The sequence below is a fragment of the Bubalus kerabau genome, chromosome X (genome assembly GCF_029407905.1).
Source record: "Bubalus kerabau isolate K-KA32 ecotype Philippines breed swamp buffalo chromosome X, PCC_UOA_SB_1v2, whole genome shotgun sequence".
NCBI lineage: Eukaryota > Metazoa > Chordata > Mammalia > Artiodactyla > Bovidae > Bubalus > Bubalus kerabau.
Genome location: NC_073647.1, coordinates 158,477,525 through 158,493,118, shown reverse-complemented (window position 1 = coordinate 158,493,118; position 15,594 = coordinate 158,477,525). Strand labels below are relative to the sequence as shown.

The 15,594-nt window shown below is 41.2% G+C and overlaps 1 protein-coding gene across 1 annotated transcript in view; it reads right to left on the bottom strand.

The window, feature by feature from the left end:
- The window catches only part of LOC129640251 (NBAS subunit of NRZ tethering complex-like), a 44,714-nt gene that overhangs the window by 3,068 nt on the left and 26,052 nt on the right, over positions 1 to 15,594 (bottom strand). Inside the window, 1 exon segment of the mRNA XM_055565456.1 lies at positions 11,668 to 11,778. Within this exon segment, the coding sequence (XP_055421431.1) occupies positions 11,668 to 11,778 (111 nt within the window).

The window sequence follows — 15,594 nt, the reverse complement described above, 5'->3', positions numbered from 1 at the left end:
CGTGTCCGACTCTGTGCGACCCCATAGACGGCAGCCCACCAGGCTCCCCCGTCCCTGGGATTCTCCAGGCAAGAACACTGGAGTGGGTTGCCATTTCCTTCTCCAATGCATGAAAGGGAAAAGTGAAAGTGAAGTCGCTCAGTTGTGTCCCACTCTTAGCGACCCCATGGACTGCAGCCCACCAGGCTCCTCCGTCCATGGGATTTTCCAGGCAAGAGTATTGGAGTGGGGTGCCATTGCCTTCTCCAGGAAGAAAGACTACTTCTCACAAATTCCTTCTTGCTGCCTAATCAAATACAGTAGTACCACTTGTTTCTGGTACAGGTGCAGGTCATTTCCACTTCAAATGGTACTACAGGATTTTCACATTATCTCATGTGGGTCTAAAGTAACCCTAGAAAGTCATATTATTTCACATTCTGCAGCAGAAAGCAGCCCAGTGTTTACTAGCTAGGAAATGAACCCAGATCTGTCACCTTCCACTATGCATTATTTCTTCATGTCATAAGAAAAAAGGTAAAACTTGAGCTTCATTATAGAAATGTAAACAAACTTATTATTTCAGGAATTTAGGAAAAAGGGAGGTGAAGAAAAATGCTCAACTTTCTGGCGTAAATTTTATATTCAAGAGGCTAGAACTGATATTCAGAGGACATAACCTTGATACTGTGTTCAAACAGAATAAAAATAGGAAAGAAGAGATACTTGCACTTGAATTGTCTGTAGTAAAGAAGCCACTTGAATAAAGCACATATCTTAATGTTTCAATCTTGACTTAAATGTTTTTATAATGTAATTTATTAAAAGTCATTTAATGTCAAACTGTTGAAAACAATTTTAAGGGGTTTTGTTTGGTTAATCAGTTTGTGTTAAATGGGTGATGGAGAGGGCTGAATTTTGGTATCATACTTTCCTCTGGACAGAACACAGTGCCTCCTGCCCAGTTTAATCCTGACACCCCACAAAGGAAGAGCTTCAAGCTTTCTAACTGTAAGAGGTCTCCAGGCAGCCCTGGGCTCTAATGGAAACACCCAGCTTCCAGAGTTCATAGTAGCAGCAGAGAAAGAACCTGGGAGCAGAGAATGAGACCTGGAGCATGAAGCGAGACCTCAAGCAGGATAAAAGTTAGGCTTTATATAGTTTAAAAGCAACTCCTCTGAAATACAACATTCTATTCATTGGAATTCCCTCTTTTAGCAAGTGCCAAGACATGTTTTTGTTTTATGTAAATAAAGTTAACACACGATATACTTTAAAATCTGTACAAGGGTGTGATAATACTTGGGATAATGGCAGCAATCTATAAAGTCAAAATATCAAGCAATTCCAAAATGCGTTTTTAACTTTCAGTTTAAGAGAAATCCTATTTTTCTATTAAGATACAATTCAAACATTTGCAAAAATATCCCTCTCTATAAAAATGTTCCTGGACTATAAAAATGCCCCACAGTTTCTTTCTATTCATAATATGCTTTAACTATTTACTAGTCTGCCTGTCCCACATAGACTATGTACCACTTGATGGCAAAAATGACACCACATCTTCTTTAGCTTTAGTTTCTCAGTACCAAGCACCAGCGTGTGGTATGAAGGAAACACTCGACATGTGCCTTGAATGCCAAATAGATGGGAGGATGAACAAAAACTTAGGTGTCCTCTACAGATAAGAGACCTGTGCTCAGCACCAGGGAGGGTATCAAGATTTACAACACAGAGCTCTCAGCTAGCAGTGTGAAAATCCAGTTGCATTCTAAATAATTAAACAACAATGCACAATAATGGTGTGGGCTAACAAAGGACATGCAATTATATCCCAATCAAGAGGAGAACCACTTGTAGACATAGAGAACAGAATTGTAGACAGAGCAGGGGAAGGAAAGGGTGGGATGAAAGAGTAGCACTGAAATATATATATATATATATACCACATGTAAAATAGATAGCTAGTGGGAAACTGCCATATAACACAAGGAGCTGAACCCGGTGCTCTGTGACAACCGAGGGGGTGGGCGGGAGGCGACATATGTATACTTATGACTGATTCACACTGATGTATGGCAGAAACCAACACAACACTGAAAAGCAATTATCCTTCAATTAAAAAAAATAAATAAAAGGGTAAGGCCACTAAAGCTATAACTTCAGAGTAGGTAGATATCAACGACAACAGAAGGTTTATTGAAAGAAGTGCTTGAAGTTGGTATTGTAGAAAGGAATGAAGCAGAAATAATATGAACAAAAGTATCAAGACAAGCGAGCACAAGGTCTGTATAGGAAAGAGTGAGTATAAATGGATGGCTAGTCCGAAACTCTTCTGGATCCTACAACTATTCAAAGTGTGCAAGGCCATCTCTGAAATACACAGGCAGGCCTCGTTTTACTGTGCTTTGCTTTACTATACTTCACAGATACTTGGTTTTTTTTTTAAGACAAATCAAAGCTTGGTGGCACCCCTGCATCATACAAGATGACTGGTGTCATTTTCCCAAGAGCATTTGCTAACTTCGTGTCTCTGTGTCACATTTTGGTAATTCTCGCAATATTTCAAACTTTGTCATTATCATTATTTGTTATGGTGATCTGTGATCAGTGATCTTTGATGTGACTATTGCAATTGTTTTGGAATTTTCAAGCAATGAATATCTTTTAATTAAGGTCTGCATGTTTTTCTTGCCTGGAAAACCCCATGGACGGAGGAGCCTGGTAGGCTGCAGACCATGGGCTCGCGAAGAGTCAGACACAACTAAGCGACTTCACTTTCACTTTTCCCTTTCATGCATTGGAGAAGGAAATGGCAACCCACTCCAGTGTTCTTGCCTGGAGAATCCCAGGGACGGGGGAGCCTGGTGGGCTGCCGTCTATGGGGTCGCACAGAGTTGGACACGACTGAAGCGACTTAGCAGCAGCAGCAGCACGTTTTTTTAGATGTAATTATTTTTGCACACTTACAGACTACAATACAGTGTAAATGTAACTTTTATATGCACTGTGAAGCAAAAATTCATGGACTAGCTGTATTGTGATATTGGCTTTATTGCAGTGATCTGTAACCAAACCTGCAATATCTCCAACGTATGCCTGTACTGTACACCCAGTGGTATATGCAAGTCACAGAATTTCTGATGTTCCTTTGTAATTTGCTAAGTGAAGTCTGAAAACAATGTAGTGAAGAAGTAAATAAGAAGCTGTGTCATCCTGTTAAGATGATTCATACTCACAAAGATTTGCAAGCAGAAGAACACGCTCGATGGAAGGAAAAAAGAAAACAAAAAAAAACAAAACAAAAACCTTGTACTTGTTACACTGATAACTGCCAGACAAGTGGAATCTGGGTAATTACCAACTTGAGAGTGAAAATATTAGTCACTCTGTCATGTCCAACTCTTTGTGACCCCATGGACTGTAGCCTGTCAGGTTCCTCTGTCTGTGGGATTCTCCAGCCAAGAATACTGGAGTGGGTTGCCATTTCCTTCTCTAGGAGATCTTCCAGACCCAGGGATTGAACCCAGATCTCCTGCGCTGCAGGCGGATTCTTTACCATCTGAGCCACCAAGCAAGCCCAATTACCAACTTCCAGATGAGACCTGTCATTAGAGACAAGTGACCTGCCTAAGACCAAGTGTCCAGATCTGTCGGGACTCTGTGTGGATGGGTCTGCTCACCTTGTCACAAAGCAGCCACCAATCCATGGAGCTCCAGCACCTGTACTGATAACCATTTCAAAAACAGGATTCTTTCTCTAACACAGACATTAGTTCTCTCTCCCAGTGGCAAAAATCTAAGAGTTCTCCTGTCATACTTCATTCCTATCACCCGATAAACAGATTATCTAAGACAGACTCATTTACAAAATGGACAATGACTAAATCATAATAGCTTTAGCTCATCTATGTTTGACTTGATTCTGAAAATAGTCTCTTTCAGTCAACATTACCTTCCCCCTTCCCACCCACCTACTCTTCTGTGCCTACAATTCAGTTTGCTCAATGTGCAATTTTCCCTAATTATCTTGTCAAGAGAGATACTGGAATATCTTTACTGACACATGATAAATACGAAAACCTCCCTCTTCAGTAAATGACAAGGTACTAAGATCTTTTATAGATGCCAGTAATCGATAATCCATTTTAATAGTTCCATCGAAAGAAGCTGTTATCTTCCCTTTGGAACAAGAAATGAAATCTCTACTTAGAAAACAATTCCAAAGAACCCACATTCAAGAAGAGTAGGAAGAAATACCATGTGGCCTTTTCACTAATCAAATCAGTGGTTGCCCTTAAAAACTGTTTAAGTGCTTTTTCTAAGTTTTAGCTGTAAGGCAGCTCATTAACTTTCAGAGATTAACTACAGGAAGAAGCTAGCATTAGTTGTACTAAAGGCACAAGGAATAAATTATTGGCACTAATCCCATTATTAAAGGGTTCTGTAATGGCTTCTAGCTGTCAATCACCCAAAAATGTGATTCAAGAACAGCATGAATTGAAAGGACTTCTATTGGTATAGGGAAAAAAATTTATTCAAATGTATTATACTTTACTTAATCTGAGACTGAGTAATACACCATTTCATGAGTTGACTGTAAGGAGTACACAGAAGGGGGTTGGAAGGAGAGAGGTGAGGGCTCCTGGGAGAAGCTGGAAGGAGCAAAGGGATGGGCCTAGGGGTCCCCCAAAGACTAACCCCAGTAGTATGAAGATGCGTAAACCCACGTGAATGACCATGACCACAGGTGAACAGGCCCCCACCACTGACTCTTTCCCCACTGTGGAAAGAGATGATTCTACCCTTTAAATCACAACTCCTCCAATGTGAGGAGGGACACTCCTCCTCGATGTCAGGGAAACAGTTCAAGATATTTACCACACAAATGCCTCCGAAGGAACCTGACATCACAGACCTGATCTGTAGCGCTGCCTGACAGCTGCATATGTGATTAAGTGGGGGAAATGTGGTGAAAAAATGATGGCCTTTTTCAGCTTCTCCAGCATGTTAGCCAAGTGCCTTTGCAAACCAAAAAATGAACTTTCACTCTGCAAGGTCACCTACGAACTTCATGAGAGGCTCAGTAATGAGGACCTCGGAGTCGACTTCTTGACACACTAGCACTTGCCGAGCTCCTCTGTGGAACGGTTTCTATGGACAGAGTGGTTATGTGGGAGGAAGGCCATGTGAACAGGCTTCGTCTCCTCCAGGACAAGCCTGACCCCCTAAGCCTTCTCATTTCTCATAAATTGTCAACTCCGACTGGTTTATGGAGTCTCCTATTATCTCTCTACCAAAAATATTTTAAAAGATATCATAGCACAGACATAGCAATGGGCATCCTCCAAATTCTGAAAGAGATGGGAATACCAGACCACCTGATTTGCCTCTTGAGAAATTTGTATGCAGGTCAGGAAGCAACAGTTAGAACTGGACATGGAACAACACACTGGTTCCAAATAGGAAAAGGAGTTTGTCAAGGCTGTATATTGTCACCCTGCTTATTTAACTTATATGCAGAGTACATCATGAGAAACACTGGACTGGAAGAAACACAAGCTGGAATCAAGATTGCCAGGAGAAATATCAATAACCTCAGATATGCAGATGACACAACCCTTATGGCAGAAAGTGAAGTGGAACTTCACTTGAAGAGGAACTAAAAAGCCTCTTGATGAAAGTGAAAGTGGCGAGTAAAAAAGCTGGCTTAAAGCTCAACATTCAGAAAACGAAGATCATGGCATCTGGTCCCATCACTTCATGGGAAATAGATGGGGAAACAGTGTCAGACTTTATTTTTCTGGGCTCCAAAATCACTGCAGATGGTGACTGCAGCCATGAAATTAAAAGATGCTTACTCCTTGGAAGGAAAGTTATGACCAACCTAGATAGCATATTCAAAAGCAGAGACATTACTTTGCCAACAAAGGTTCGTCTAGTCAAGGCTATGGTTTTTCCTGTGGTCATGTATGGATGTGAGATTTGGACTGTGAAGAAGGCTGAGCGCCGAAGAATTGATGCTTTTGAACTGTGGTGTTGGAGAAGACTCTTGAGAGTCCCTTGGACTGCAAGGAGATCCAACCAGTCCATTCTGAAGGAGATCAGCCCTGGGATTTCTCTGGAAGGAATGATGCTAAAGCTGAAAGTCCAGTACTTTGGCCACCTCATGCGAAGAGTTGACTCATTGGAAAAGACTCTGATGCTGGGAGGGATTGGGGGCAAGAGGAGAAGGGGATGACAGAGGATGAGATGGCTGGATGGCATCACTGACTCGATGGACGTGAGTCTGAGTGAACTCCGGGAGTTGGTGATGGACAGGGAGGCCTGGCATGCTGCGATTCATGGGGTCGCAAAGAGTCGGACACGACTGAGTAACTGATCTGATCTGATTAAGCACTTCTTAGATAGCAAGTATTATGCTATCTCATTTAATTCTTACAAAGCAGTTATCTTATAATTGATATTCACATTGACCTGAAAAATAACTGTTCAAAAATCAGATCTGCAATCTTAGGTTGACAGCTGTCAGAGGGTGAGTTCAGTAAATCTGGTCTGTTTCCAGAATTAATAGCTGTTGTTGTTTAGTTGTTAAGTCATGTCTGATTCTTTTGTGACTCCATGGGGTCAGCCTACCAGGCTCCTCTGTCCATGGGATTTCCCAGGCCCCAGGCAAGAATACTGGAGAGGGTTGCCATTTCCTTCTCTGGAGGATCTTCCCAACCCAGGGACTGAACCTGCATCTCCTGCTTGGCAGGCAGATTCTTCCCCACTGAGCCACCAAGGAAGCCCAGACTTAAAAATAGCTACTTTTTTTCACCCCTGAGCATCTACTACAACATGCCAGGTATTTTATATAAATATCTCAAAGCTTGCAGCAGTTTTGCAAGATGGAGTGAGAATACTCATTTTGCAGAGGAGGAAACTCTAGGAGTAGAAGGATGAAACAACTTGCTCACCAAGGCCACATCAGAAGGAAGTCATGGAGCTGTGGTGTGAATCCAGACCTGTAGGATTCAAGTACTGAGCACTTTTCACAAGATGAGAACAGGCCCCAAATGCATCTTTTTCTTACTACATTTTGTGCCAGTATAAGGAATTTTTTTCTTTACTATTTGGGGGAAAAGTAGCCCTAAGTATCATAACACAGAAAGGGAGGTAGCAGATGTATGAAAAGAATTGCCTCCATTTGGGTAATGGTAGCATTTAGTTTTTCCATTTTTAGGATTGGTAGATTTTTTCTTATGTACAATGCAAATCACAGTCGTGATCAGCATCATGACCCTTTGGGCCAAAGAAAGATCCAAAGTTAATGCATAGCTCAATTTTAAAAAATGGGTAAGACCTATGACCTGAATTTCTATAGTCAAGCCTTCGACTCCAATATGGATTCTTCCTGGACTTGAATTTTTATTTACCTTATTTTTCAATGTTACAAAAAGCTAAGCTGCCTTAAATCCCCCTTTCTACACACTAATTATTCTCACACTAACTCTTCAACTAAGCCAAGAGGAGAAAGCCAGAACTGAGAATTCTCTACAACATGGCACTCTGGACATCAGCCTATGAACAACAGCAACCCTCAGCTTCTGTTTCAACACAGGAGAAGGTAGATACATTACATAGTTCATTGACTTCCTCATAGCTATAACATGCTCTTGCCCATCCTTATATGTGAGACCACAGACTCCTAGTAGACAATATACAACTGATTGTGCAAAGCAGCACAGCACAGGCAGAGTCCCTTCCCAACATCTAAAGATGTGGCACTAAACTGACCAGCTGAGATGAAGAGGTATCTCACTTGATCTCTGCCACCCAAGCAAGATCATGCAGATAATCAATCCCCTGGGTGATGGAAAAGCACATATCAGAGTGAAATAAAAGTGTAGGATATGTGGCCTTCAGGTCTGCAGCTTAAATAAGAAGGAACAGACTGAGGCTGTTCTCAAAGCTGACAGTCAAAGGTATCTCTGGCCCCTGTGTAGTCCTCCTTTGCTCACTGGGCTCCACTCGCTCCAGCCACCAAGGCTGTTCCTTTACTCAAAAATGCCAACAATCCACTGTCCCAGAATGGAGTCCCTCTGCAAATGCCTTTTCTTCCTTTCTCCAAGAGTGATCTGTTTGTATGTCCTAAGACAGGTCTTTTCTATCCGCTCCTTGTGGGTTTCCTTTATGGTACTTACTATGACTAGCAATTTATTTTTAGTTGTTCTTAACTGTGTGTGTGTGGTGTGGGTCTCCCCAGTTAGAATACATGCTATAGAGTAAGGAGGAGCCCATTTTGTTCAACATTTAAAACTGTGCTCAAAATACAAAAGTTCTAGTAAGAAAGATGATAATAATACTTCATGAATAAACAAATGCACTATTCCACCAGCTAGAAGCATCCTCTGCCATTTCAAAATGATCCCGTATTCAAAACTTAAAGACATTGATGGAATCAGCAGAACTGACAAGAGCAGTAACAGGAATAATCTTGACAGATTGAAGAGCCACCTGGCTACACACACACACCACAGATTTTCTCTAATCTTTACAACCATAACCAGGTGGGGATCATGGTCCTCATACCTGAGAAAACAGCAATGCAAGAGGATCGGGAGACTTGCTCAAGGCTACACAGTTAGGGTTATGGGGAGCAGAGCTGGATCTTGAAATGTGGCCTGACTCCAAAACCCATGCCCTCACACCAGACATCGTCTCTAAGATGCACCAAAGTGCCTAGAACAGCCCAGAGGTGAAGAGGGCTGTGGAGGCTGCGGTGAGCGAGAATCAACCCTGAGCTCAGGGAGCTGAACACACTCAGAAGAGCCAGGGTCCGCCAGCTGGAGCTGACTACAGGCACACAGACCCACAAAGCCATCTCTGATGTTGAAAACTACCAAGAAAAAGAAAGAAAATGAGAAAAAATAAGGGGGAAAGGAGGCCAGGAACTCAAGTTTGGGTGTTTATGACAATTATCTCTTTCTTACAGGAGTGAAATTCCAGTAATCACTACCATTCATTAAGGATCGATCATGTGTCAGGTTCTGTAGGTTTGACATTTCACCATGAAATCATTTATGACTTAAGAATATAGGAGAATGAGTTTCTGAGAACTGATTTCTCCCATGCAGGGACACACGGCTGGAGAGACTATCAGGATGTACTCACGGTTTCTTGATCGGAAGCGTCTGCGTTAGTGCACAAGGCTCCCTCATCCAGCCTGTGTGCCTGCTTCTCTGTACATTGGCTGAGATGAGGAAATACCTCCAAATTCAACCAAGAGGAAGGAGAAGGCAAAATTATAGAAAAATCAACTTCAGAGGCGAAGATGGCTTTTTTAAAGGAATAGTAACACAAAAACCCTAAAATAAAGAACGTCTTTTTCTTGTAACTGCAATCTACTGACATCTTATTGGCATTGATTCAGCAAGTAAATATTGGGCAATTTCTACTGTATTAACAGCTGATCTTTAATACTCATGTGACTAAGCTGGACTGAACAGTATGACAAATAACAGTCTTAAGTAAAGAACAGGGAGCACCAAACACCACTTGCTAAATCAACATTAGGTGTTTTGTTGCTCATAAGTAATGGCATCAGCAGATAATGATTTCCTTTTTGTAACTGCTGTGCATCTGCATAATCACACTGTGATCTGCCGTAATGATATGCTGGGAACAGTCATGCACATTACTAGATTGCCTGATAATTTATAATATATTCAGAGACCAATGGGGCATCCTGTTTGGACAGATATGACAACCTTTTATGAAACAGTCAATGAAAAGAGACATTTAATAAAATGCCAAAAATTTTTAAGCCAATATGCATTTTATAATAAACATTTATTTGAACATGTCTATGCCTCTAAAATGGTGAAGTTACTACAATATTTATTACAGATTAATACTGTCATCCATGTAACAATTTCATAAATATTTAAGATGTAGATGGTAGAATTCCAGAAATATTAATAAAATTAAAGCTGATAAGTTATAACAGGTCTTGACCATTCAACCGGGATGCTGGGAAAGACTGAAAGCAGGAGGAGAAGGGGACAACAGAGGATGAGATAGTTGGATGACATCACCGACTCCACGGACATGAGTTTGAGTAAGTTCCGGGAGTTGGTGATGGACAGGGAAGCCTGGCATGCTGCAGTCTGTGGGGTCACAAAGAGTTGGACAAGAATGAGCAGCTGAACTGAACTGACCATTCAACACTACCCCTCTTCTTTAAACCCTTTTGTCCCATAGCTTCTCTAGAACAATATTCCTCCCTCTCAATTGCTGATTTTGTCCCTTTTGCTGGCAGCTCTTCCTCTCCCACTAATTGTGGAAGGTCCTCAAATTTTGTGCTAAGTCTTTCTCCTCTCTTATTCTACATTCACTCCCAAAGAACACCAGCAACATGACTTATTTATTATCTATGTGCCTATAACTCCCAAATTACTATCTCCAAACTCCACCTTTCCTTATGAATCCCAAATCTGTAAGACACACTGTCCACTTGATCTTTCCTCTTGGGAACTGCCACATGTATAACACTTCTATTCCTTTGCCTTTTCCTCACCCTCCCCTAACCTTGTGCCCCTAACTAGTATTTTCTGTCTCAAATGATGTCATCATCCAATGGACTGACCAAGTAGAGTCCTGGATGTAATGTTTAACCCTCCTCCTTTCACTCACCTCCATAGCTAGTTTATCCTTATTATTTGACTTATTTAGTGCCCTCTATTTCACTTTGCAGGTATCTCTGAAGCCCATTCTCATTACTCCTATACTTTCAAAACCCCACTCCAGGCTATGGTCATCCGTCCTATAGTCTATTACTCTCATAGTTTCCTAAACTGTCCATATATGTCTGCAACGGCCTCCCTAAAATCTTTCCTCAACATGGTGGCCACAATGATCTTATCAAAATGAAAACCTGATCATATTACCTCTCTCTCTTATCAGAATCCTTAGGTACCCTCCTATCACTCTTAGGAAAGATCCCACAGCCCTAGATAGGGCCCACATGCTCTTGTTACAAGGTCTGGTTTCCCCCCATCTCACATCATGCTCCAATGACTCTGGGGGCCTCACCATATCACCATCTATTAGGCCTGCAGAAATCATGTTCCATCCTATCGAGGGGCTTTTTACAGTAAACTGTCCTGCCTTCCTAGAAAACGCTTCTAGTATATTCAATACTTAATTTTGAGTCAATAGTTATGTCTCAGCTCAAGAGTTATTTCCTCAGGAAAGTCCTCCCTAACTATGCCAAATCCCCTAGTTGGGCTCTCTTATACAGGGCCTGTCACAGTTTTAATTTCACATTTGCCTATGTCATTATTCAATTATTATCTGTCTTCTACCCTAGACTAAAAGTTCCAGGACAACTCAAATGTCTGCTTTTGTTCACGACTTGTAACCCTAGGACCTAACACTATTCCTAGTACACAAGAGATTCTCAGTAAATGTCTGTGATTCAATGAATAAAAAGTCTCAAATTCAGGATTATCACTGAAAACAAAAACTAAGACAATCATTAGCATATTGATGTCTAAAGAGATGTATGAAGAGAGATTGTACAAAGAGACCAGTCGACAACAGCTCAAAAGGAAAAGTGAAACTGAACAATACAACTTCAAGATTCCTCTAAAACAGACTCTGAAAAAAGACATGGACGTAAACTTACACAAGTTGTGTGCTTACCCACTGTCGGTGAACAGGAACTCCAAATGGGTCATAAAAATCTCCCAACGGGAGACGCTGTAGCGCTGGGCCAGAGAAAGAGCGATGCTGTAGACGTTTTCCTCCAGCGTCCTTCACAAATGTGCATCAACCACAGGGAAAGGAAAGAAGAGAAACACGTGACCTTAATCAGCAGAGAAAGCGTTCATTACGACTGCTCTCATGCTAAAGGGGGCGCAGCCAGCACAGTCCCTCATAAGACATGTCACAGTAATTCAGGAAAAGTACACCCAAGGGATTTTAATGCTCCTTCTTCACTGTGATGCGTTGCAAATGACCAAGGAATCGTCTAGATCAATGGACCTCAAACGAGGGTGATTCAGCTCCACTCAGGGAACATTTGACAATTTTGTCTGGAGACATTTTTGATTGTCATGGTGGATGAGGAAAAGGAGAAAGCAGTTGGCATCTAGTGGGCAGAGGTCAGGGAGGCTGTGGACCAACCTACAATGCACAGAACAGCCTTCCTGCAACAAAGAATGACCCAGTCCAAAACGTAGTGAGATAAAAAAATGATGGTCTAGGTACCAGGGCCTACAGTGAAAAAGGAATGCAAAGAAATGGATCCCTGCCCCACAGGTAAATCTCTGAGAAAAACACAGTTAGTCACTCAATAAATTCTCATTTTCTACACTGGGCCAGCTATTATGCCAGCTGTCTAAGATATAAAAACAACAAGATACTTCTTGAGGAACTCGCGGCCTAATGGAGTGTATGAGGTGTGAACCAGGCATCAAACAGAAAGGGGTAATGTCAAAAGACTACAAAATACTGTGAGGATACAGATGAGAGAGTGAACAGGGATTAACTAAGCAGAGGCGATAAAGAGGGAGAAGAGACAAATGGGCTTTTGATAGACGGGGTTTCACAACCATGAATGCACAGGGTCCTCAGGTCTACTGAAGGACCTATACCTTATCCTACAGGCAGTGGAGACTCAATGGAAAGTTCAAATCAGGGAATGGTGTCATCAGATATGAGAATCTCTAGGTATGTAAACAATTCTGGTCCAGAGCACCTACATAAAGGCCATATTGGAGAAATTGTCACAAGACCCCAACTTTCCTGAAGCAAAGGAAACATAAGGATGGGATTCTTCATTAGGAGGATGGTTGTCTATCAGCAGACGAATGGATAAGAAAGCTGTGGTACATATACACAATGGAATATTACTCGGCCATTAAAAAGAATACATTTGAATCAGTTCTAATGAGGTGGATGAAACTGGAGCCTATTATACAGAGTGAAGTAAGCCAGAAAGAAAACATCAATACAGTATACTAATGCATATATATGGAATTTAGAAAGATGGTAATGATAACTCTGTATGTGAGACAGCAAAAGAGACACAGATGAATAGAACAGTCTTTTGGACTCTGTGGGAGGGGGCAAGGGTGGGATGATTTGGGAGAATGGCATTGAAACATGTATATTATCATATGTGAAATGGATCGCCAGTCCAGGTTTGATGCATAGGACAGGGTGCTCGGGGCTGGTGCACTGGGATGACCCAGAGGAATGGTATGGGGAGGGAGGTGGGAGGGGGGTTCAGGATGGGGAACACATGTACACCTATGGCTGATTCATGTCAATGCATGGCAAAACCACTAAGTAATTAGCCTCCAATTAAAATGAATAAATTAAAAAAAAAAAGAAGGATGGTGGATAAAAACCACAGAAACAGGAATGAAATACCTATTACCATCAAGTAATACTGCTAAGACTACACTTAGCCTCACTAAGGAAACCGATATTTGTAAGTTGGATCATCTAGGAGCTGGCAAATGATTTCCGTTCAAAGCCAAATAGTAAATCTTTCAGGCTTTACCACCATATGGTCTCAGAAGCATATTCTTCTATTGCTTTTTACTCCTGCTTTTCCACAAACCTTTAAAAATGTAAGCCATTTTTAAAAATGTAAAGCCATTCAATGCTCATAGACTATAAAAAAGAGACCAAGGACTGAATTCAGTCTGTCAATACCTGGATTATTAGGCAACTGTCATTAAAAATGATTTCTTAAAGGATTTATTGATAAAACTCTCATTTTATCCTGACATCCACAGGATAAAATGAGAGTCTGTGGAGAACAGGGACCATTAGCAGTTCACCCTTCCTATTATGAGAGTCTACCACAGCATCTGACACCAGGTGTGTACTAAGTATTCACATCTTTATTATCTGATAAAAGTGGGAAGAAACCAAACTATATTCTGTTTTCCTCAAAGTCACCCTAGCCACTGAGATAGTAATAACTAAGATAATACAGACAAAAAAGGACAACTATAATGTATGCACAGAAAACAACAGCCATTAAAATGGACATAAAATTGGTAAGAAAATAAAGAATGGCCACGTTTGAAGGTGGAGCTGCAAAACAGCAGGAAGCAGGTTCTTCAAGGATTCTTTTGTGTGAGATGCTAAAATCCTGTCTCCAAACCAGAAGTGCTAACTCAGAAAACTCATAGATACTTTGAGATATTTTGAACGAGCCATCTAAAGACTGCTGTGTATATTTATAAACAACAGATTGTGGAGAAGATTCTATTATTTATTTATCAAAAGCATATATTTGTCCTCTAGGATATGCTTCAAATAGCATGTGCTAGCTGGATGCTTAAAAAAAAAAGACAAGACAAAGCCCTAGCAAAAATGATGTAAGGCATGCCTTATCTTGTTAACTTGTATCTGCATAATAACCCTCTTCTAAGAAACCATAAACAATCTCACTCAGGATTACCAAATGCCCAAAGAAAAGCCCACTGGACTTGGCAATAGGAAGTGCAGGCTCAACTCCTGGCTCTGTGACCTTGAACAATGCTTTAAAGCTCTGTGCTTCTCACATGCCTCTTCCAAAAGTAAGGAGATTGCATGATATTATCTCTTCAGTCACTTTCAAATTGGACATTAAACGAACCTAAGAAATTATGAACCTCCAGGAGAACAGAGGGGAAGAGTAAAAAAAACTGTACATTTCTCTTAACTGAATTCTCCCATAGGCTGTCCCTACTATCTTTCTTTGATCTCCATTTTCCCTGCCTCACTCTAAAAAGAATTTGAGTGTCTTCTCATAGGAAAAAAGCCCAGGATAATATAAAGTACTATTAGAGTACTAAAGTTATTTTGCTGCTTTAAGATTTAAGAATAATGATGAAAAATAGCAACGGCCACTGCCATAATCAAGACCGTCTTTGCTATTTTAAGGTACCTCTCGTGAGTGCATGCTAAGTCACTTCAGTCATGTCTGACTCTGTGACCCCATGGACTATAGCCCATCAGGCTCCTCTGTCCATGTGATTCTCCAGGCAAGAATACTAGAGTGGGTTGCCATGCCCTCCTCCAGGGGATCTTCCTGACCCAGGGATCGAACCCGCATTTCCTACGGCTCCTGCATTGCAGGCAGATTCTTTACCACTGATTTTAAGGTACTTATCAGGAGAGATTAATAACTGTAAAATGTAGGCACAATCTACCCTTGTTTCAAAGGCTGGAAACCTAGACTGAACTGCATACAAATGCTTCTGGGAAAATTCAATCAGGCAGTGTGGGCAGGGTGTGTGGTGCTGAAGATGTGATGCCTTTGGTAGGTAGCAGGAAATCACAGCTGTGATCCTTACCATCTATGGAAACTTGGGCCAATTACTTAATATTAATAAGCCTTAAGTTCTTTGGAAAAGGAAACGGCAACCCACTCCAGTATTCGTGCCTGGAGAATCCCATGGACAGAGGAGCCTGGTGGGCTACAGTCCATGGGGTTGCACAGAGTCAGACATAACTGAGTGACAAACACTTTTAAGTTCTTCAGCTATAACATGGGGATAACATTTTCTATCAGAGGGCTACCTTTAAGGATTAAAAGATGTTTTCAAAATAAAGTTTATAGAGCAT